Below are 21,860 nucleotides of genomic sequence, written 5' to 3' on the forward strand. Positions count from 1 at the left end.
GGTCGGGTTGACGGGTTGACCCACCCGCCTAACCCATTTATTAAACTGGTCAGCCGGGTTGGCGGGTTGGCATACCCCCAACCCGAACCCGACCTGTTTAATAAACGGGTTATGCGGGTCGACCCGTTTATTAAACGGGTTGGCCTAAGAGGCAGGTTGGCGGGTCGGGTTGGCGGGTCGTGTCAGAAATTGCCACCCCTAGTTTGAAGTGTACAAGCGTGGCTTATTCTTGTGGCGAGCCAAGCTAAGTTCAAACTCAAAATGAGCCCGAGTTAAATGAGACTAGTTCGAGTGGGATTGTTTATAAAAAAAATACATGTGTTTAGAGCAAAAGGATAAGATTATAAAAAAATACATGTAAAATATATTTTTTAATACTTATTGAGCATATATGAGTCAAGCTGATTCTACATATTCAGCTGGTCGAGCATATTTTAGGAGTTTGACGAGGTCTGTACAAGCTGAACACCGCTCCGCTCAGCTTGTTTCGTGTTGGATCTAAGAGAATGAATGAATCAAGAAGACCATGGAGATAAAAACTCTCATGGTCACGCGAGAATTTACAACTCATGAGTCAAGTAACTCTGTCTTTCCACTCGGCATATTTACTGATTTACATGCACAGTATGAAAAAAAACTTGATGCAAGCCACACAGGTCAAAAACAAGACCCTGCTTTGGAGCAAAGGTAACCCACTAGACTGTGAAGGCCCTCAACCACTTGGAAGGTGGCTGGAAAGACAGTGAAGGAATAGAAAGACAGGACAGGCGCTCTCTCTACGCGTCTTGTTAATTAGTTGCTCCCAACCATGGCCCATGGGACGCGCGCTTGCCAGCAATAAAACTAATGATGGCAGCTACCATCCTTGGTGCAGGAAAAAACTGTAGAATTGACAAAACAAGGAACAGTCTTTGGATGCAGGCAGGAAGGTGACGCGAAGAAGCAACCCCCCACTTACTCTCGTACTCACCATACCTTCTCCCCTTTCTGTATATAAGGCTTCTTCTACCCTCCACTGATCTTCACAACCAACAAAGCAAATATCCATCCTCTCTCAATTTCTCCCTTGTTCTTCATAGGACCCTTGCAAAGGTCTAGAGAGGAGAGAACGAAAATGGCTTCTCTTATAAAACTTGCTCTCTTCCTCAGTTTAGTTGATGCGTGTCTTGGAGGGAGGAGGCTCACTGCTTTAGTGCAGCAACCCTCTCTTATTCTCACCTACCATAAGGGTGCCCTGCTCCAAGGCACCCTCCCATCAACATTGTTTGGTATGGCCAATTCACAGCCGTTCAGTGGTCCATTGTTGGTGACTTCGTTACCTCTCTCACTCAAAAGGGCCAAGAGAAAAACCCATCTGTCTCATCATGGTGGAAGCTCACAGAGGGGTACTTGGCCAAGGCAGGCAAGCCTGATACAACCAAAGTGGTGCTTGGGAAGCAGGTGTTGGACGAGAAGTACTCATTGGGGAAGTCACTCAAGAGGACACAAATCAGGGACCTGGCTGCCAAGGCTGCCACCCCCAATGGCATCACTCTTGTCCTCACATCCAAGGATGTTGCAGTGGAGGGGTTTTGCATGAGCAGTTGCGGCCTCCATGACTCTGCTCCACTAGCCAAAGGTCTGAAGGAGAAGTTTGCCTACATTTGGGTGGGTAACTCTGAGACCCAATGCCCAGGACAGTGTGCTTGGCCATTCCACCAGCCCCTCTATGGGCCTCAGACCCCACCACTGGTGGCACCAAATGGTGATGTGGGTGTGGATGGAATGGTCATAAACATTGCAAGCCTGTTGGCTGGCACAGTGACCAACCCCTTTGGGAATGGCTACTTTCAGGGACCAGCCACTGCTCCAATGGAAGCAGCATCAGCCTGTCCAGGGATATACGGTAAGAATGCATACCCTGGGTATGCAGGGGAGTTGCTGGTGGATTCAAACAGTGGTGCGAGCTACAACTCAAATGGGGTCAATGGACGTCGGTTTATGTTGCCAGCATTGTGGGATCCTAAGACCTCCACTTGTTCGACGCTTGTGTAGAGAGGCCAAGAGTCTAGGGAGACGAAGATGCGAAGCAAGCGATAGTTTTGTACACACCCTATAGACCTCATGATATTCATTTGTTCATTCTTTTATCCCTTGTATACCGAGCTGTGTTATAGAATTTGGTACTATCAACGGAGATTGATTATGCATTACCTAAGCTTTATGTGAACTTCTCATGCTTCTAGCTTTTAAATCTTATCTTTCTAAGCTAATCAAAAGTTTTTGCACAAAAAATAAGCAGAATTATAAAGACTAAAAAAACCAACAACTCGACTGTAATCAGTTTGAAACGGTTCAATTTTGGCATTTTAATCAGCACTAAAGGCCGGTTGAAGGAAAATAACATGAAACATGGTACAGGACAGTCTCAAATTTTGGATATTTGTGCATATATCTATTGAATACTCCAACTAAAATCTTTGTTGATAGAGACTAAACTAAACAAAGCTCTCTGTTAGTATTGGATCATGTCAGTAGTAACGTAAATTAGTGCAATCAGTGACACTGTTATGCCCCAAAGCAGCCATACGTTTGATATATGGCTAACAATCGATATTATATGCCCCACTAGGCAATCCCCTGGCAGTATGCTTTCCACAGTTCACATGCCTATAACTGATTATGAGTTTTTCATGTAAATTTTATGAGATGACTACTGAAACGCTTCCAATGCCCCCTGATTTGCTTCTCTAATGAAGATGCACCAGCACCATGATACAAAAGCAGAGCTTGACTTGGTTGGTTCGACTGGGCTTGCTTATCTTTCGTGGTCATGCCTTAGACAAAAGACCCTTGCAAGGGAAAAAAAAAGAAAAGAAAATACTGAAGATTGGAGGGCACGTTATCTGGTTTTGGATTTTTTTTTTTTTATATAACGAGGAGAAACCATTGGTATGGTCCTACGTCCTGTTACAGCCGAGAGGTGTCATGTTGACTGTGGCCTTGTTTTGATGGTCGTAGAGTGGAACTCCATGTGTACTCTCCCTGGGATAGGTTCCCGTTGGCTTCGACAATGCAGCAAAGAATGTGCACCCTTGTATCGAACTGTTGACATCCTTCAACTTGAAATCCATCTACCCAGTTGTTCAGAGCCTCTGTGGTCATCTAAACTGGGTATTGACTACTGAAAAATTACTCATCAAACCTGCCTCTCATATAGAAAATTTAGCACATGCATGGGATAGGCAGGCACATGTGCTAAATTTTCTATATGAGAGGCAGGTTTGATGAGTAATTTTTCAGTAGTCAATACCCAGTTAGATGACTACAAAGGCTCTGAACAACTGGGTAGATGGATCGCATTAAGACATTCAAGTTGAAGGATGTCAACAGTTCGATACAAGGGTGCACATTCTTTGCTGCATTGTAGAAGAAACGGGAAACTATCCCAGGGAGAGTACACATGGAGTTCCACTCTACGACCATCAAAACAAGGCCACAGTCAACATGACACCTCTCGGCTGTAACAGGACGTAGGACCATACCAATGGTTTCTCCTCGTTATATAAAAAAAAAAAAATCCAAAACCAGATAACGTGCCCTCCAATCTTCAGTATTTTCTTTTCTTTTTTTTTCCCTTGCAAGGGTCTTTTGTCTAAGGCATGACCACGAAAGATAAGCAAGCCCAGTCGAACCAACCAAGTCAAGCTCTGCTTTTGTATCATGGTGCTGGTGCATCTTCATTAGAGAAGCAAATCAGGGGGCATTGGAAGCGTTTCAGTAGTCATCTCATAAAATTTACATGAAAAACTCATAATCTGTTATAGGCATGTGAACTGTGGAAAGCATACTGCCAGGGGATTGCCTAGTGGGGCATATAATATCGATTGTTAGCCATATATCAAACGTATGGCTGCTTTGGGGCATAACAGTGTCACTGATTGCACTAATTTACGTTACTACTGACATGATCCAATACTAACAGAGAGCTTTGTTTAGTTTAGTCTCTATCAACAAAGATTTTAGTTGGAGTATTCAATAGATATATGCACAAATATCCAAAATTTGAGACTGTCCTGTACCATGTTTCATGTTATTTTCCTTCAACCGGCCTTTAGTGCTGATTAAAATGCCAAAATTGAACCGTTTCAAACTGATTACAGTCGAGTTGTTGGTTTTTTTAGTCTTTATAATTCTGCTTATTTTTTGTGCAAAAACTTTTGATTAGCTTAGAAAGATAAGATTTAAAAGCTAGAAGCATGAGAAGTTCACATAAAGCTTAGGTAATGCATAATCAATCTCCGTTGATAGTACCAAATTCTATAACACAGCTCGGTATACAAGGGATAAAAGAATGAACAAATGAATATCATGAGGTCTATCGGGTGTGTACAAAACTATCGCTTGCTTCGCATCTTCGTCTCCCTAGACTCTTGGCCTCTCTACACAAGCGTCGAACAAGTGGAGGTCTTAGGATCCCACAATGCTGGCAACAGAAACCGACGTCCATTGACCCCATTTGAGTTGTAGCTCGCACCACTGCTTGAATCCACCAGCAACTCCCCTGCATACCCAGGGTATGCATTCTTACCGTATATCCCTGGACAGGCTGATGCTGCTTCCATTGGAGCAGTGGCTGGTCCCTGAAAGTAGCCATTCCCAAAGGGGTTGGTCACTGTGCCAGCCAACAGGCTTGCAATGTTTATGACCATTCCATCCACACCCACATCACCATTTGGTGCCACCAGTGGTGGGGTCTGAGGCCCATAGAGGGGCTGGTGGAATGGCCAAGCACACTGTCCTGGGCATTGGGTCTCAGAGTTACCCACCCAAATGTAGGCAAACTTCTCCTTCAGACCTTTGGCTAGTGGAGCAGAGTCATGGAGGCCGCAACTGCTCATGCAAAACCCCTCCACTGCAACATCCTTGGATGTGAGGACAAGAGTGATGCCATTGGGGGTGGCAGCCTTGGCAGCCAGGTCCCTGATTTGTGTCCTCTTGAGTGACTTCCCCAATGAGTACTTCTCGTCCAACACCTGCTTCCCAAGCACCACTTTGGTTGTATCAGGCTTGCCTGCCTTGGCCAAGTACCCCTCTGTGAGCTTCCACCATGATGAGACAGATGGGTTTTTCTCTTGGCCCTTTTGAGTGAGAGAGGTAACGAAGTCACCAACAATGGACCTCTGAACGGCTGTGAATTGGCCATACCAAACAATGTTGATGGGGAGGGTGCCTTGGAGCAGGGCACCCTTATGGTAGGTGAGAATAAGAGAGGGTTGCTGCACTAAAGCAGTGAGCCTCCTCCCTCCAAGACACGCATCAACTAAACTGAGGAAGAGAGCAAGTTTTATAAGAGAAGCCATTTTCGTTCTCTCCTCTCTAGACCTTTGCAAGGGTCCTATGAAGAACAGGGGAGAAATTGAGAGAAGATGGATATTTGCTTTGTTGGTTGTGAAGATCAGTGGAGGGTAGAAGAAGCCTTATATACAGAAAGGGGAGAAGGTATGGTGAGTACGAGAGTAAGTGGGGGGTTGCTTCTTCGCGTCACCTTCCTGCCTGCATCCAAAGACTGTTCCTTGTTTTGTCAATTCTACAGTTTTTTCCTGCACCAAGGATGGCAGCTGCCATCATTAGTTTTATTGCTGGCAAGCGCGCGTCCCATGGGCCATGGTTGGGAGCAACTAATTAACAAGACGCGTAGAGAGAGCGCCTGTCCTGTCTTTCTATTCCTTCACTGTCTTTCCAGCCACCTTCCAAGTGGTTGAGGGCCTTCACAGTCTAGTGGGTTACCTTTGCTCCAAAGCAGGGTCTTAGTTTTAGACCTGTGTGGGTTGCATCAAGTGGTTTTCATACTGTGCATGTAAATCAGTAAATATGCCGAGTGGAAAGACAGAGTTACTTGACTCATGAGTTGTAAATTCTCGCGTGACCATGAGAGTTTTTATCTCCATGGTCTTCTTGATTCATTCATTCTCTTAGCTCCCAACTAGTGCTGCGAAACAAGCTGAGCGGAGCGCTGTTCAGCTTGTAAAGAGCTCGTTCAAACTTGTAAAATAGGCTCGACTAGCTGAATATGTACAATTGGTACTCAGCTCATCTTGACTCGTATAAGCTCAATAAGTATTAAACAATATATTTTAGATATATATTTTACATGTATTTTTTTGTAATCTTATCCTTTTGCTCTATGTATTTTTTTTTATAAACAATTATTGGGGAAATCTCAATATATTTGAAATTAAAAATATATATAAAAAGAAAGCATATATATGCAATAATTTTCAAAAAATTGAAATAATAATATATTGGAAACAGGTGATGAATCGAATTTATTGTAATTTTATTAAAAATTCCACCTTTTGTGGATTTTTTTTTGAGGATAATATTGCAAGAAATTCAATTTCCCACTTATATAAGATTCTACGCTATGTAATGCAGGTTCCAACGAGGGCTTCTTAAGTAGTGCATGTTGCAAAAAAAAAATCAAAGAGTCACAATATGAGAACTTGGCTCAAAAAGAATAATTGGCTCGGAAGCATGCATTAAACGTACCAATTTTAAAGCAAGACTTGCCCTACTAGGCTCAATTCGTTTGGTGAGATGGGATTTAAATCTACTTGGCTCCAATAATGCAATCAATTTTTGCCTTCGTGCAAAATTCAATCCACACCATATACTGGATGAGACCCATTGTTTTGACACAGTAACTTGAATAGCCTTTTGACAGAGGAGGATAGACTCACTACCACAAAAATAAGAGAGAGAGAGAGCTTAACTTGGCTAAAGGGTGAAGGAAATGGGAAGAGGGCCCAAGCCCAACCACCAGCCATGAACGCTAACATGTCTAGCAAAGAAGTCCCACTGTGTGAGGTCAAAGACAAAGGTGGTGAGCAATGTGTCCAACATGACCCATTACCAACCATTATTAGGTCATTGGTCAAAATCGACATGGGTTCCCAAGGTAGGACTTAAAAAGGCAGTTGGGAAAAAAAATTAGGTGGCTAAAACATTTGGATCATTGGAGTTTTGACCTAGTCAAAGGTGGTGTAGTAGGATATCCTAATAGTTCTGGTCAGAGAGGCATGGGATAAAATCATAGAAAATCCAGGTATGATAGATGTGCGTGATTCCAAACACAATAAATGAGTGTTAAAAGATGTCATGCACGTTGAGTTTGGAATTCTATGAACTATAGTAAATCCAGGTATTTGACCTTCTTAGGGCAAGCCAGCTTCACTTAGGTCTCTGTTTGGGAGCCTTGAGATGGGAGTGAAAATGGTATTTAATGAGGGTGTAATTAATACCACTTACCCCTCCCAAGTGTTTTTGGGAATTGGGAACACTGTTTTGGGAGATGAGAATGGTATTGGGAGTGTAAATGGGCCATTTTCAACTGCAATTTAACTCCATTCTCATCTTTCATTTTCGTCTCTATCACCCCTCTCATCTAGTCTCCAACACCAGCTTCCAAACAGAGCCTTAAAGTTGGATAACTGGAGCAAATATGATGGCAAACTTGGGTGGGTAGGTGAGTTTAGATGTGGGAGCCTTTCTTGAGGCACTAGAAACTGACCAAGAATTATGCCCTTCCTCGGTATTGTGTAGATAATTAAACCATCAGATTGAGATAGGACTACATACCCTAATCGGCATATATACCTGGGGACTTTTTTTTATGATGAAGAACCCTTGCCGAAGCCAGGAAAACACCTGATGGGGCCCCAGGACTAAGGATTTTTGTACTAAGAGATGCATTTTTTATATAATTTGTTAAATATAAGGGTAGCCGGAAAAAGCCACTTATCACATTTCAACTGGGGCTCCGCTTGTCTGGTAGGTGTAGCTAGTGTGTGTCACCTTGTGTTGGGATGTTGCAAGTTCAATACCCAAAGGTATATTTGTATAACTGGTAGGGGTCTGACTAACTCCAACTTGACTTTAAAAAAAAAAATGTTTACGGGAGTTACCCAACTTTTTGTTGTTTACATTCAACTTGCTTATTTTTTTCATAATTCATTTATGATACCAGTCTGAGGTAAAAAATCATTGTGTCCTTTTGTTAATAAAATGACTGGTGCTATGTGTTCCCTTGCGACTTACATTGTAAAGTTGCACTTAGAGTCTGTTTTGCTTTTATTGAGTCTGATGTAAGCTGTTCAGTTCAGGTGAATCAATACCCCAAAGGGGCAGCCCTTATGCTTGAACTGTAATAGCCCTCGGACAAAATTGTGAATGAATTAAATGCGTTGAGTTTTCTTTTGTTCACCCTCGTTGTGATTGCTTCTTGTGATTGCAATTCTTCTCCCTTTATTCTCTCTTGCTCTCTTGCACTCTGATTATGAGCTTCCACGACTGGCAAGCGAGTTGACAAGTAGGCTTACGGTGGTAAGGAAGGATTGTCGCACTGCACTGGCCCATTGAAGAAAATAAGCCCGTGACAAGTGGTACCAGAGCTCGTTCTCGTACTGGAGAAGGGACTCTAGAGTTGGTGTCGACAGACTGCGATTTGTGAACAAGACATTATGACGCCTTATCAAAACTTGCACAACACCAAAGACAACACCAAAGGCAAAGCAATTACCGAAGCTGAGGAGATTGGTTCACCTCGGGGCTAAGAGGAGATAGCTGCAATTGTCAACAAGCTGATGGAATATTTGACTTCGCATGAGGAAGCGATTTCACACGTAGTTGAATCATTCGATAGACTGAATTATGTGGTGGCGAGTCTGCAAGAGCAGGTGAACTTACTGATGGGGCAGGTCACTTCGTTGACGACAACAGTGGTCGACTTGCAGACTGGAGTAGGGGAGCTTTACTTAAAAAATCGTACATTGTAGCAGTCAGTGACCCTAAATGGGGGAAATGGTGAGAGGTCATCAAGGATTGATGTGCCAAGACCAACAAAGTTCAATGGTTTTCGAGACAACAAAGTCATTGAGAACTTTTTGTTCCAAGTAGAAGACTACTTGGATATTCAAAATGTGACACTTGAAGATCTCAGGATCAAGGTTGCAGCAGTGTTACTGGATGGTGATGCTATCACTTGGTGGAGGCGGAAGCACAATAACATAGAGAGGGGTCAATGCATGATAGACACCTTTGACAACTTGAAAATGGAGTTGTGCAACTACTTTATGCTAAAGAATGCACAGAGGCAGGCGTATCAAATGGTTCATGAGCCTAAACATATTGGTTCATTGCAAGACTATGTCAGAACATTTCAGATGCTCATGATGAAGGTGCCTAATATGCCAGAAGACAATAATTTCAATTGGTTCATTGTGAGACTTCAACCATGGGCACAGTCTGAAGTGGAAAGGAGCAACCTCCATATTTTGGAAGATGCATATGTGGTGGTTGAGCGCTTAGTTAATACTCAGCACAAGCCTTTCACCCTATCAACCAAAGTCGGGAAGGTGAGGCATCGACACGCCATCAATCCAAAAAAGAAACAGAACTACCTAAAGTATAACAACAACAACAATGGTGCAATTGTAACATGTTGGTTCGGTGGTGATAGGCATATCGTCAGGCAGTACCCCAAGCGCCTCGTGAAGGACGACAGGCAAGCCAATGCAACGCAGAAAGAATGCAGTGATACTGAATGCAACAACACTGAGGCTATGCAACCATGGATGGGAGCCATGTAGTCGATCAACACAACTAGAAGTTGTGCAGTTGAGAACATGTAGGTTAGCAAAGAACTGATGTATCTTGAAGTCATTACGAATGAAAAGTTTACTCCAGCTATGATAGACTATGAGGTCACACATAACATTGTCTCGCTGGAAGAGGCAGAGCGATTGAGCTTGAAGCCTGGGCCAAAGCAAAGGACCATCAAAAACGTAAACTCTGAGGTCAAGCCCATCCTTGGTGAAGCAAGAGATGTGGCTATCAAAGTGTGGAGCTGGGTCGGCAAACCAACTTCTCTGTGGTGCCTCAGAACGATTTCAAGATGTTTCTGGGTATGGAGTTTCTGCGGAATCAGAATTTTATGATGCTGCCAAAGTTTAACACGTTGACGATTATGGGGCCAAACTTGTCCCACATAGTGCAGTGCCTTACGCAGAAAGGCAAGTTGTCAGTGTTATCGATGATGCAACTGAAGAAGGGTATCAAGCATGGGGAGCAGACATTCTTAGTTGTTGTGTGTGCAGAAAAAGAGAAAGTAGAAGCAGCAGTGCTGCCGACCCTAGTGATACGGTCCTCACTAAGGATCTGTATGCAACACTCCATGTAGCAGCCAACACACCGGTAATGGGATTGGCAATAGCCAAATGCATGAGGTTATCCAGCAATTGAGCCAAGAAGGGTTAAGTAACTAGGCCAGCAGTGCAGTCCATGACAACGTGACAACAAAGTTGTTATATGCACCATCAAGTTGGAGAGTGATGTTCTAGTCAGCATTGCAACACATGCAGTTAAGGCAGCATGTAGTGTGGTTTGCAACAATAGTGTGAAGGACGTCTCCAGTAGGGTTGGATGCATGGGTCGCCCAACGAGCTGCACTCCATACGAGTTGGGTGTTATAAATACTCCATTTCATGTGTAATTGAGCATTATGTAATATTTTGAGAAGTTAGAAATAAGAATTGATATTGACTTGAGAGGATGACTTTTGTAGCTTATCAAAAGGACAGAACGACTTTGGGCTCCCTAAGGGAGAGGCCTCATCAACGATGAGGAATTGGCTTGATTAGCTCAGCCGCAGGCTAATGAGGATTCACCTCCACCGCTATACAGAATTACAGCAAATCGTCAATTTGCCTAGCAGAAGAAAATAACATTTTCTAGCATTGGATCTAATTGTGCAATTCCTACTATAAGCTTCATCGCACCTTTGAGGAGTTCACGGTTGAGGGCAAGGTCTTGCAAAGATGCTATAGGCATCATCTTGTTGAGGATCCAAAGTAAGAACGTTTCATTCAATTCATGAATCTGGCCAATAGAAACTGAGAATGATATTTGGACTAAAGTAAGCTTAGATCCATATCAGATCATAAGCACTTCGAGCTGCAAATGTTAGATGCAAGCCAAATTCTGAGAAATTCAAGCTTTCGCAACTCCTTGGAATTCAAAAAGGCTAAAATCAGGCAAGATTTTCACTCGCAAGCATCCTGGGAATAGGATCTCTAAACGAGATTGTATCACTAGCCCCACTTTTAGAGGAGTTTCGGGAGGTGATGCCCCCAGATTTGCCAAAGCGCCTTCCACCAAGATGTGAGGTCAACCATAAGATTGAGTTGACCCTAGGAGTGAATCCTTCTGCAATGGTTTCATACCGCATGAGACCAGCTGAGTTGAAGGAGTTGTGCAGGCGACTAGACCAGATGTTGGATGCAAGCATCGTTCGTCCATCGAAAGCCCCATCTGGTGATTTAGTCCTTTTTTAGATGAAACATAATGGCTCCAAACGATTATGTGTGGATTATCGTGCTTTCAACAAAGTCACGGTGAAGAATAAGTACATATTGTCATTGATAGCAGACTTGTTCGATCAGCTAGGCAGTGTTTGTATCTTTTCTAAGTTAGATTTGTGATTAGGTTACTGGCAGGTGAGGATTGTTGAAAGTGATAAGCCGAAGATAACTTGCATCACCCGCTATGGTGCTTACAAATTCTTAGTAATGCCATTTTGGTTAACAAATGCTTCAGCCACGTTCACAACTTTAATGAACCAGATCTTCTACCCTTACATAGACAAGTTTATGGTAGTTTACCTAGATGATATCATGATCTACAATAGCAACATGGAGGTACATGTCGGGCAATTGCAAACAATATTTCAGGTGTTGAACAAGAATGACCTCTATGTCAAATGAGAGAAGTGTCTCTTCAGGCAGAAGGAGATCAACTTCATTGGTCACATTGTGGGGCGTGGTGTGCTATGCTTGGATGGGCAGAAGATAAGGGCTATCCAGAAATGGGTGCTGCCAAGAAAAGTGCTAGAGTTGTGGTCATTCCTTGGTTTGGCAAACTACTATCGATGTTTCATTGAAGGCTATTCCCTTATTGTTGCACCCCTCACATATTTGTTAAAGAAGAATCGAGTATGGCTCTGAACAGGAGTGTGCTAAGATGCCTTCGATGGCTTGAAGAAAGTCTTAGTGAGGGAGTTAGTGTTACGATTGCCTGATCACTCAAAACCCTTTGAGGTCCACACAGATGCCTCAGACTTTGCCATTGGTGAAGTTATTATGCAGAAGGGTCATCCGATTTCATATGAGTGTCAGAAGCTGAAGGATGAAGAGAGGTGTTACACTGTGCATAAACGTGAGATGACCGCCATCGTGTATTGCCTCAGGACCTGGCGGCAATACCTTCTGGGTACGAGTTCATCGTCAAGACGGATAATGTGGCCACAAGCTATTTTCAAACATAGAAGAAGCTGACGCCTAAACAAGATTGGTGGCAGACGTTTTTGGCTGAGTTCGACTTTGCCTTAGAGTACAAGGTTGGAAAGACCAATGTTGTTGCGGATGCCCTGAGCCGCAGAGTTGAACTGGCAGTTGCACACACGAAGCCTTCAGAAGTGTATTTGGAGGGTGCATTGTTGAGCTGCATACGTGAAGGGACGCAGCAGGATCTGACAGCACAACACCTTGTTTCTCTTGCGTAGGCAGTGAAGACTCAACGATTTTGGCTATAGGATAACCTCCTTGTGACAAAAGGGGGATGCATCTTCGTGCCATGGTAGGGAAACCTCCGCTGAGAACTGCTTAAGGAGTGCCATGATATACTATGGGTTGACCATCCTGGTTAGGAGCGAACCTTAGCACTCCTTGAGCGACTACTATTGGCAGAGCCGTACCTGTGTTTTATGGTTCCTGAGGCGGAGGGAAAAAATGGGCCCCCTATTAATAATAGGAGTTTGGGGCAGCGCCTTCGATTTTTTTTTAAAGAATCAAAATAACAATAAAATTTGCATTCACATTAAACAAATATAATATTTCAAATATTTATATTATATTAAATAAAAATATATAAAATATTTATATAAACTACCTAAACAATGGGCCCCTAAAATGTTTTTGGGTCCAAGGGCCCTGAGGCCCAAGCCTCATTGGCCTCTTTACAGGTCCGGCTCTGACTATTGGTCGCAGATGAGCGACGATGTTGAGGGGTATGTGCGGACATGCCTCATCTGCCAGCAAGATAAGGGGACAAAGCAGAAGGTTGCTGGTCTCCTTGAGCCTCTACCAATTCTAGAATGTCCTTTGGATAGCATCTTCATGCACTTCATTGTTAGTCTGCTAAAAGTAGAGGGCCTCAGTTCTGTTTTGGTTGTGATGGATGATTTTTTAAAGTATGCCACCTTCATCCCAGCTTCTAAGAAGTGCCCTACAGAGAAGACTGCAGAGTTATTCATAAAGAATGTGGTGAAGCACTGAGGCATACCAAAAAGCATTATGAGTGACTACGATGCTCGCTTCACAGGCAAGTTCTGACATGAACTTTCAGCTACTTAGCTCTAATTTGTTATTTTCAACAAGCATCCATCCGTAGATAGATGGGCAGACAAAGCGCATCAACATGATATACCTTTGGCATTTTGTTAGTGCCAATCAGAAAAATTGGGTGAAGCTCCTTAACGTGACACAGTTTTGTTATAATCTGCAGAAAAGCAAGTCTTCAGGCCACAACTCGTTTGAGATAGCCATGGGACAACAACCACTGACCCTGCATACTCTTACCGCACAAGAAAAGTAAAGTTGATCATTCACCTATCAGTTTGTTCGCAATTGGCACGGGTAGAATGAGTTAGCGAAGGCATTCTTACACAATGCGGCAAAGAGAATGAAGAAGTGGGCGGACAAGCATCGTCGACCTGTTGGGGACCAAGTGTTGGTGAAGTTATATCTAGAGCACATAGGCATCTTTTGTAAGCAGCACCATAGACTGCTCAAAAAGTATGAGGGACCCTTCACCATCACAAAAAAGGTGGGCAAGCTGACGTAAAAGATGGAGTTGCCCCCAGACTTCAAGGTGCATTCGGTGTTTCACTTGTACAACCTCAATCAGTTTCATCCAAATGATGGAGATTTGGAATGCAGTGTGCCACAACGCGCTCCCATCATGCAGAAGGCCCCGACAGCATAACGGTTCGAGAAGCACCTCAGTAAGATCCTTCATCACAAGGTCAACTACTTGGGCAAAGCGAAAAAATATCTAGTGCAGTGGAAGAAAACAACAAAACCAATAGGGGAGCCTGCATTCCGAATGAACAGCCACTACCCGACTAAAGTCAGGGCTTACCATGAAACAGATGGCGCCGAGAACGGTGCATGATTTGAAGGGGGGAGCATGTTCTCTTGCGACTTATATTATAAAGTTGCGCTTAGAGTTTGTTTTTCTTTTGTTGAGTTTGATGTAAGTTGCTCGGTTCAAGTGAATCAATACCCCGAAGGGGCAGCCCGTATGCTTGAACTGTAATAGCCCTCGAGCAAAATTATGAATAAATTAATTGCGTTGAGTTCACCCTCATTGTGATTGCGATTCTTCTCCCTCTATTCTCTCTTGCTCTCTTGCACTCTGATTACAAGCTTTCGCAACTGGCAAGCGAGCTGATAAGTAGGCTTGCGGCGGTAAGGAACGATCGTCGCGCCACGCTGGACCATTGAAGGAAATAGGCCTGTGACACTATGTTTATATGTTGTTAAATAACTATATTGATGGTATTTTATTTATTTCATTTGACTAAACAATTGTCAACCAAGTGATTTTAAGACCAAGTATGTACTTTCACAAGCATAAAAACAGTGTCTAATAATTGTAACAACAGATAGGTTGGATATGTTTTTGTAAATACTTGATAAGTTCTGCAACTTCTTGTAAGTTGCTCTAGATATTATATTACAACCATAAACGGGTTGGATTTGGGTCGGCCTAAACATGACCCAAATATATAGTTGGGTCGATGCCATAGTGACAAAAGTTAAAAACAGCAAAATCTTCATGGTCTTCTTGATTCATATTTTCTCTTACCTCCAACTAGTGCTGCGAAACAAGCGGAGCGGAGCGGTGTTCAGCTTGTAAGGAGCTCGTTCAACTCGTAAAATTGGCTCGACTGGCTGAATATGTATAATAAGTACTCAGCTCAGCTTGACTCGTATAAGCTCAATAAGTATTAAAAAATATATTTTAGATATATATTTTACATGTATTTTTTTTGTAATCTTATTCTTTTGCTCTAAACCGATGTTTTTTTTTATAAACATGCCCACTCGAACTAGTCTCGTTTAACTCGGGCTCATTATGAGTTTGAACTTAGCTTGGCTGGCCACAAGAATAAGCCAAGCTTGAACACTTCAAACTCGCTGCTGGTTCAGCTTGTTTACCGGCCCTAGCTCCAACTGATGTAGGATGGGCCAAGTACAAGTTTGCAAGGAAAATGGCTTGCTTTACTTTGTAACTTGGGGTGCAGAGGGCATAAATGAGAGAGAGAGAGAGAGAGGAATTACATAACTGTTGGAGTCTCAAGCAGCTTTAGCTATTGAATTTGAATGCCTACGCTGGGTACGTTGACCAATTTTTTGATAAATCAAGATCCTAAAATGAAGTTTTAGGGACTTTTTCTGAACACTCGTACCATGAAAACGTTGAAAGTTAAATAAAAAGAAAAAAGAAAAATCTTAAGAGACTAAGAAAATTGAAGTGTCTCAAATACGATAACAATATATTGAAAGTTTCTAAAACGAACTTTTAGGGACATTTTCTGAACACTCATACCATGTGTTGGCATAAAATTTAAAATGAATTGCCCAATGAAAATGCACCCAAAAGATTTATATCATATTTTAGGGAAAATATAGGTATCTCTAAACTCTAGAAAATGAAAAGAATTGAAGAAACATAATACCCTAGAACATGAACCCTTGACAGATTATTGGAAAACTGAACAGCGCAGACACCACTAATTAATTTAGAAGTTCAAAGATTTTTTTGGAGCAAAATAAATGTTGTGAAGATTTGAAAGTGTTTTCCTTCTTTAAAACAAGACTATTTAATATTCAAATTTCAAATATATCACTCATTGAAGTTTCTCATCTTACTCTTATTTATGCCCAATAACAAGCAAGCCCAGTAATTGCCTTTCGTCACACAAAAAAAAAAACAGCTAAGCCCAGTCGAAACCAGTCAAGCTTTGCTGTTAGCATATCATGGTGCTGGCATCTCATTATCAGATAAGCAAATTAGGGGTCATTGAATGCATTTCTATAGACATCTCTTAAAACATACACGGAAAACTTGGTTCAGTTTTATATCTTTCTGCTCATTTTTGTTTACCAACTTTGATTGCTGAACTTAGCAACAATGAGAGCATAGAGAGATTCAGGAAGAAAAGAACCGTAAGAAATTCACATGAAGTTGAGGTAAACTCTTATTTTTATTATAAATTTGTAGTAATGTGGGTCGGCACAAAATATAAAGAATGAATGACGGACGGGAGCTATCTATAGGTTATGTACAGAACTGAGCAACACTCTCTCTTGGCTCGATATCTTCATTTAGCTTTGACTCTTGGCCTCTACACAAGTGCTGAGCAAGTAGAAGTCTTCGGATTCCACAATGCAGGCAATAGATACCGGCGCCCATTGATCCCATTTGCATTGTAGCTTGCACCACTGATCGAATCCACCAACAATTCTCCAGCATACCCAGGGTATGCATTCTTCCCATACATCCCTGGACAGGCAGATGCTGCTTCCATAGGATCAGTGGCTGGTCCCTGAAAGTAGCCGTTTCCAAAGGGGTTGGTCACTGTGCCGGCCAACAGGCTTGCAATGTTTATGATCATCCCATCCACACCCACATCACCATTTGGTGCCACCAATGGTTGGGTCTGAGGCCCATACAAAGGCTGATGGAATGGCCAAGCACACTGTCCCGGGCATTGGGTCTCAGAGTTGCCCACCCAAATGTAGGCAAACTTCTCCTTCAGACCTTTAGCCAGTGGAGCAAAGTCATGGAGACCACAGCGGCTCATACAGAATCCCTCCACTGTAACATCCTTGGATGTGAGGACAAGAGTGATGCCATTGGGGGTGGCAGCCTTGGCAGCCAGGTCCCTGATTTGTGTCCTCTTGAGTGACTTCCCCAATGAGTACTTCTCGTCCAACACCTGCTTCCCAAGCACCACTTTGGTTGTACCATGCTTGCCTGCTTTGGCCAAGTACCCCTCTGTGAGCTTCCACCATGATGAGACAGATGGGTTTTTCTCTTGTCCTTGTTGGTTGAGAGAGCCAAGAAAATCACCCACAGTGGACCTCTGAACGGCTGAGAATTGGCCATACCAAACAATGTTGATGGGGAGGGTGCCTTGGAGCAGGGCACCCTTGTGATAGGTGAGAACAAGAGGGGGTTGCTGCACTAAAGCAGTGAGCCTCCTCCCTCCAAGAGACGCATCAACTAAACTGAGGAAGAGAGCAAGCTTTATAAAAGAAGCCATTCTCATACCCTCCTCTTGAAACCTTTGCAAGAATCTTTTGAAGAACAGGGGAGAAATTGAGAAAAGATTGATATTTGCTTTGGTCGGATTTGTTGGTTGTGAAGATCAGGGGAGGGTAGAAGATGACTTATATAGAGAAGAGCAAGAGGATACGGTATGAGAGCAAGTGGGGTTGCTTCTTCGCGCCGCTTTCCTGCCTGTAGCCAAAGACGGTTCGGGGACCACTTGGCACCGACTGTTCCTGTGACAATATTCTATATTTCATTTGCTGCATGGAGGATGGCAGCTGCCCTCGTTAGCTTTATTGCTGGCAAGCGCGCGTGTCCCATTGTTGGGAGCAATTAATGATGCGCGTTGACAGAAGGTTGGCCTGGCCTCTACTCCTTCATTGCCTTTCTGGGCACCTTCCTCCGTTGTAAGGTTGTATACAAGGCCAACAACTATCGTGCTGCTGCTTACCAGTGTGTTGGCTCCAAGGTGTGGTCGTGTTTTGATTTAATGGTGTGGATCCAGAGTTTTCAAGGTGTGCATGTAAATGTTCTGCATCAAAGTTCTATATTTGATCCGGTTGTGCACGTGAACAGAAAAAAAAAGGAAATAATTAACTTGGAATCCTGACCTCATTATACCTGGTCACACCACCAAGGTTCTCTCTCATCGCCCCTTCTTTTCTTGCTGACTACGGATTTCGGTACTAAGGGATGCATTTTCTATATAATTTGTTAAATTTAAGGGTAGCTGGAAAAAACCACTTATCACATTTCAACTATTTACAGGAGCAACCAACTGGGGCTCAGCTTGTCTGGTAGGAGTAGCTAGTGCGCATCACCTTGTGTTGGGATGTTGCAGGTTCAATACCCCCAATGGATGGTATAGTTGTATAACTGGTAGGGGTCTGACTAACTGTTTGTTGTTTACGGGTGTTACCCAACTGTTTGTTGTTTACGTTCAACTTGCCTATTTTTTTTTTCCTTAATTCATTTAAGATACCAGCCTGAGGTACAAAATCACTGTGTGCTTTTGTTAATAAAATTATTGGTGCTATGTTTATAAGTTGTTAAATAACTATATTGATGGTATTTTATTTATTTCATTTGACTAAACAATTGTCAACCAAGTGATTTTAGGATCAAGTATTACTTTCACAAGCATAAAAACATTGTCTAATAAATGTAACAGATAGATTGGATATGTTTTTGTAAATACTTGATAAGTTCTGCTGCTTCTTCTTGTAAGTTGCTCTAGATATTATATTACAATCATAAACGGGTTGGATTTGGGTAGGCCCAAACATGACCCAAATATATAGTTGGGTCGGTGCAATAGTGACAAAAGTTTAAAAACGGCAAAATCTCGGCAGACCAAAAACTCTGGAGATTTTGAAAATTTTCATAAATCTTGCACTTTTTTCGGAAAAAAAAATCAGGAATTAAAAATAAAAAATTTACTTTTTATAAGAAAAAATAATTAAAACACATTTAAAAATAAAAGTTTCAGGGGTTTTCTCGATAAATATGTTTTTAAAACTATAAATATTGTGATATTTGTCATGGTTTGAAAATTTCACGAGAAATTGCCATTTTAAACTTTCAGCCAATTTCTCATGATATTTGTCAGAGAGGTCCTGTTGGATCCATGACTGATTTCATTGGCAGCAATTCTTTGGCCACTTTGTGTGTTTGGATTCCTAAAGTTGGGTAGAATCCGAATCCGTTTCCTTCTCAATCTTCCATGAAAAACATAAAGAAAAATGCCATTTTGATAGCACTTAAATTCCATTTCCACTTCACCACCATGCGGTTGCCCGCATGGCCAGCGGGGTGGTTGTGAGGGTGCTGAGATGAAGGCACCGAATCAAACCCCACTGGTGCACGGGTGTGTCCATAGCTTTCAGAGGTGGGTCATGTAAGGTGGGATGGTCGTGGGGCCCCACCTGAGGTTTTCCTTCGGCCATGGTTCCTCAACATCAAAAAAATAAATAAAAATCCATTTCCACTTCAACTCAACCGACCCCAAAAAGTTTAATGGAAAGAAGAGATTATTTTGATACAATTGAAATCCATTTCCACTTCAACTCAACCGACCCAAAAAAAGGTTCCCATCGAGTGAGTCTAAATCTGCCTACACCAGTACACTGAACCTCAATGGATCCTTGGCGGCGCCAACCGGCCCCCGAACCCACCCTCACCTACCAGGGTCCCACTCTCACCGAGCGGTGGGACCCATTAAAGATGTAGGCCCTACTTGATGCCCGTGCATTTGAAAAAGCAGGCGTATTTGACCACGCATTAGACGCACTACGTATTTGGTTGGTCATCTGTTTTAGACCACTCACAAATAAAATCGGTACACGTCATCTCTGGAAACTTCAAGAAAATAGAAAACGCCAATGACAGATGGGCCCTCAATACTAATCATTGTTAGCACCAAGTAGGAAGGTGATCAGAAGTAAGGCTGTGAACTCCCTATTTAAGCACCCTGTCATCCACGCCCTGCAATGCAAAGCAAAGCTAACAAGCTTCCCTTTGATTTCTCTCAAGCTCAATTTGTTGTTGCAGTCTTCAAAGTTAGAGAGAAGTATTCCTGGTTCAAGAAAGCTAGCAGAAGATCTAGTATAGAAAGATGGGAGTAGCTTCTCTTGTGAAGTTTCTTCTCTTCTTGAGTTTGGTTCATGCTTGCCATGGAGGGAGGAGGCTCACTGCTTTAGTGCAGCCAACTCCTCTTGTGCTCACTTACCACAAGGGTGCCTTGTTCCAAGGCAACCTCCCCCTTAGTATTGTTTGGTATGGGCAGTTCACAGCTTCTCAGAGGTCCATTGTGAGTGACTTCCTCAGCTCTCTCAACCAACAGAAGGAGATGAGCCCTTCTGTGTCATCATGGTGGAAGCTCATAGAAGGGTATCTGGTCAAGGCAGGCAAACCAGGTACTGCTACAGTTGTGCTAGGAAAGCAGGTCTTGGATGACAAGTACTCATTAGGAAAGTCACTCAAGAGAGCACAAATAGGTGAGCTAGCTGCCAAGGCTGCCACCCCTAAGGGAATTACTCTTGTCCTCACAGCCAAGGATGTTGCAGTGGAGGGATTCTGCATGAGCAGCTGTGGCCTCCATGACTCTGCTCCTCTACCTAATGCTTTGAATCAGAGGTTTGCTTACATTTGGGTAGGTAACTCTGAGACCCAATGCCCAGGACAGTGTGCTTGGCCATTCCATCAGCCCCTCTATGGTCCTCAGACCCCACCATTGGTGGCACCAAATGGTGATGTGGGTGTGGATGGAATGGTTATAAACATTGCTAGCCTGTTGGCTGGCACAGTGACCAACCCCTACAAGAATGGTTTCTTCCAAGGCCCAGCTACTGCTCCTCTAGAAGCTGCATCAGCTTGTCCAGGAATATATGGTAAGAATGCATATCCAGGGTATGCAGGGGACTTGTTGGTGGATCCAAGCAGTGGAGCTAGCTACAACGCGAACGGAATCAATGGTCGTCGGTATCTATTGCCCGCACTGTGGAACCCAAGTACCTCTAGTTGTTTTACCCTTGTGTAGAGATTAAGGGAGAAGAAGATTGGAAAGAAGATGTTTTTCTACAAACTTTTGTTATATGTTACATAAAACTTGTAATCATCTGTTTCAGTGACAGTTTGGTTTCATTTTTTGTGCTGTATGATTTAATTGGTGAAGTATTTCAATAAGAGTGACTAATGTACTCCAGAATGATTCATAATACAATAAGCATAATAAACTGTCAAATGTGACAATGTTGCTGTGATAAACTATGTGGATGGATTGCCTTTTTGTGGGAAAGATTAGTTGAAGGGGAAACAAGTGGCTGGACTCTGACAAGCTAAGGGTAGTGCTGATATAAGAGACATGACGTTGGCCTCATTGATTGCATTGCCTCCGGTACCTATTGGTCAACTTGATGCGTTTTTATGGTCGCAGCATGGTGATGAGCTGCAAATTTGTCTTGAGTGCAGTGAGAAAACATCTCTGTACAAAAGACACAGCATGACCGAATGACTGGTCGCCTTCTTCTCGCTCTGTAGGTATCCACATTGGAGATAAGATCAAGAACGTGGCCATGCTCAATTAGATGCCTTTGGCCATGGTTGACGTGTCCTTAAAAATATCACTCCTTTTTATGTTAAAAAATGTTACAGCCGTCCTCAAAGGGGTTTGGCGCAGGAGTGTCAACGGGTTGGGTTGAGTTTGGTTCGGACCCAGATGGTATCAGACTTGGACTCAGTTTTCGGGTATGGTATCGGGTTTGGATCCGGATCTAATCGGGTCTACTATAAGAAAAACCAGACCTGGATCCGATAAGAACTATATAAACCAGACCCATACCATACCCTGTAAAACCATATTTTTTTATCATTTTTACATTGAAAATTTGTTGGCCTTAATCAGAACTCGGGTCAAGTCCGGGTCT

The 21,860-nt window shown here is 42.8% G+C and overlaps 3 protein-coding genes and 1 pseudogene across 3 annotated transcripts; 2 read left to right on the forward strand and 2 right to left on the reverse strand.

Annotated features, from left to right (window-relative positions):
- Nucleotides 1–1,030: 1,030 nt before the first annotated feature.
- Nucleotides 1,031–2,189, forward strand: LOC149816353 (protein PHOSPHATE-INDUCED 1-like; annotated as a pseudogene).
- Nucleotides 2,190–4,246: 2,057 nt separating this feature from the next.
- On the reverse strand, nt 4,247–5,539 carry LOC149816354 (protein PHOSPHATE-INDUCED 1-like). The gene has a single exon (XM_089987947.1). It carries the CDS (start codon nt 5,340–5,342, stop codon nt 4,422–4,424), a length of 921 nt encoding a protein of 306 aa, XP_089844073.1. The 5' UTR covers nt 5,343–5,539; the 3' UTR covers nt 4,247–4,421.
- Nucleotides 5,540–16,347: 10,808 nt separating this feature from the next.
- Nucleotides 16,348–17,527, reverse strand: LOC149816355 (protein PHOSPHATE-INDUCED 1-like). The gene has a single exon (XM_089987948.1). The coding sequence runs from the start codon at nt 17,432–17,434 to the stop codon at nt 16,508–16,510; it is 927 nt and encodes a 308-aa protein (XP_089844074.1). The 5' UTR covers nt 17,435–17,527; the 3' UTR covers nt 16,348–16,507.
- Nucleotides 17,528–19,935: 2,408 nt separating this feature from the next.
- LOC149816356 (protein PHOSPHATE-INDUCED 1-like) lies at nt 19,936–21,170 on the forward strand. The gene has a single exon (XM_089987697.1). The coding sequence runs from the start codon at nt 20,051–20,053 to the stop codon at nt 20,972–20,974; it is 924 nt and encodes a 307-aa protein (XP_089843823.1). The 5' UTR covers nt 19,936–20,050; the 3' UTR covers nt 20,975–21,170.
- Nucleotides 21,171–21,860: the final 690 nt, after the last annotated feature.

Source organism: Nuphar pumila, chromosome 14 (genome assembly GCF_984573655.1).
Source record: "Nuphar pumila chromosome 14, dmNupPumi1.hap1.1, whole genome shotgun sequence".
Classification (NCBI taxonomy): Eukaryota; Viridiplantae; Streptophyta; class Magnoliopsida; order Nymphaeales; family Nymphaeaceae; genus Nuphar; species Nuphar pumila.